We start from the raw sequence: 1729 nt of genomic DNA on the forward strand, positions 1-1729 counted from the left end.
CAACTCTTCCCGTATTTCTATTCTCAGCATTACATCTAACTATACTATAACCCGGGACTTCACTGTCTTCGATATCATCAATCAGTCTGGTTTCCGATAATGCTAAGAACATAGGATTTGTTTTCTTCATAATCTGATGTTGTATCTCATCTTTGTGTGCCATTAAGTTTTGCGCATTTGTATATAGTATTAGCTCCGCTTCTTCCTGTGGTTGCTATTTAGCGTCCTCCCAGCCTGTTCTCCTCTTCTCCTCCTGTAGCGCCCTCTTAAAAGTCGGACACTCCGGACTAAGAGCGTCATGGTCGTCATTTATCTTCAGATTGTATGTTCGATTTTTAAACACACAATTCACACATTTCTTCTTTGTCGCTGTACAATCACGCGAGTTATGACTTCCTGCGCATATATGGCATGTTTCCTCTCGCGTACAGTTTTTTGCGATATGATAATATCCCCAGCATTTAAAGCATCTTTTAACGCTGATATGATCAAATACAGGACATTTCTTCCATCCTACATTTAATTTTGTTTTCTTCAATATCAGCCCGTGCGTCTCTTCATCTGCTTCCATTATTATTGATCCTTCTTCATTTCCTTTTCTTTCAGATTGCCTATTTCTCTTTTCTTTGACTATTCTTTTCACAATTCGCATATTTACTGTATCTATTTTATTCTGTATCTTTATCGTACTTATAAGTTTACTATCATCTAAGTTCATCTCTTCTAAACCTATGTTAATAATTTTTATCTTTGGTTTCGATTGAGGCGACTCCATCACTTTGTAATTTTTTCCCAGCTTAGCTTGGACTGTCTCTTTCAGTTTTTTCACCTCCTCTCCAGCTTCACAACCCACAATCACTGTTCCCTTGCTTCCTTTTCTTAGTTTCGTTATTCCCATAGCCATATTCTTAATGTCCACCTTCTTTTTTATTAACTTTTTAGTGGTTTCACTCTCTTGTTGCATTTTCGGCTTAACAATTATGACATTTTCTTTTTTCTTCTCTTTAACCGCTTCACTATAGCTTCTTAGCGATCCTTCCTTTGCTCCACATGCTACTCCCTGTATCACCTTCCTCAGGTTTTCCAGTTCTTGTTTAACATTTCCTAATTCTTTTTGCACTACTTCTTGAATCATTAGTTTAATTTCATTTCTACAAGTTGTTGCATTTTTTATTTCTTTTACAGTCTTTATGATCCAGTCTACTTTTACATCAATGACTGATCCTTTACTTCCACTGCTCGGTGTTATGAACGAACCTGCAGATCCTACAGATCCTGTAGATAATGTCCTATCTCTTCCTGTCGTTGTCGGCGTTTTCTTCATGTTTGTATCTTTCTCACTCTCAACCTGAAACTATTCGAATGGGCCTTTACACGGCACGTATTCTTGGTTCCCGTCGAGAATTTTGTGCTTACTAATACATCCCGGATGGTAGAAAAGCTTTGAGCAAGTTTTACATTTAACTACTTTGCTCTTTATTGCCTTCCTACATGCCGAGCATCGATACTCTGCATATTCATCGTCCATGCCGATAATTGCCGGCCGAATCCGTTAATATCAGCCTAATGCGATCAGTCACCTGTGATCCACTTTCACACGTCAGCACTATTGTGTCCACGTATAATGTCTCCCTGTCTTTCGAGACTTCGATGTCCCGAACAATAAATTCACTACTCACCTTGACATATCGCCATATCCCGGCTAACTTTCATAGCTATCTCCGGTCTA

At 38.6% G+C, this 1729-nt stretch overlaps 1 protein-coding gene across 1 annotated transcript; it reads right to left on the bottom strand.

The window, feature by feature from the left end:
• Positions 1-214: 214 nt before the first annotated feature.
• On the bottom strand, positions 215-1135 carry LOC112638675. The gene has a single exon (XM_025410787.1). It carries the CDS (start codon positions 1133-1135, stop codon positions 215-217), a length of 921 nt encoding a protein of 306 aa, XP_025266572.1.
• Between the last annotated feature and the right edge of the window lie 594 nt (positions 1136-1729).

Source organism: Camponotus floridanus, unplaced genomic scaffold (assembly GCF_003227725.1).
Source record: "Camponotus floridanus strain SB8 unplaced genomic scaffold, Cflo_v7.5 scaffold344, whole genome shotgun sequence".
Classification (NCBI taxonomy): domain Eukaryota; kingdom Metazoa; phylum Arthropoda; class Insecta; order Hymenoptera; family Formicidae; genus Camponotus; species Camponotus floridanus.

Bases quoted from the DNA above. Each gene is read 5' to 3' on its own strand.
- LOC112638675 (XM_025410787.1), bottom strand. From the start codon at position 1,135: ATGATTCAAGAAGTAGTGCAAAAAGAATTAGGAAATGTTAAACAAGAA.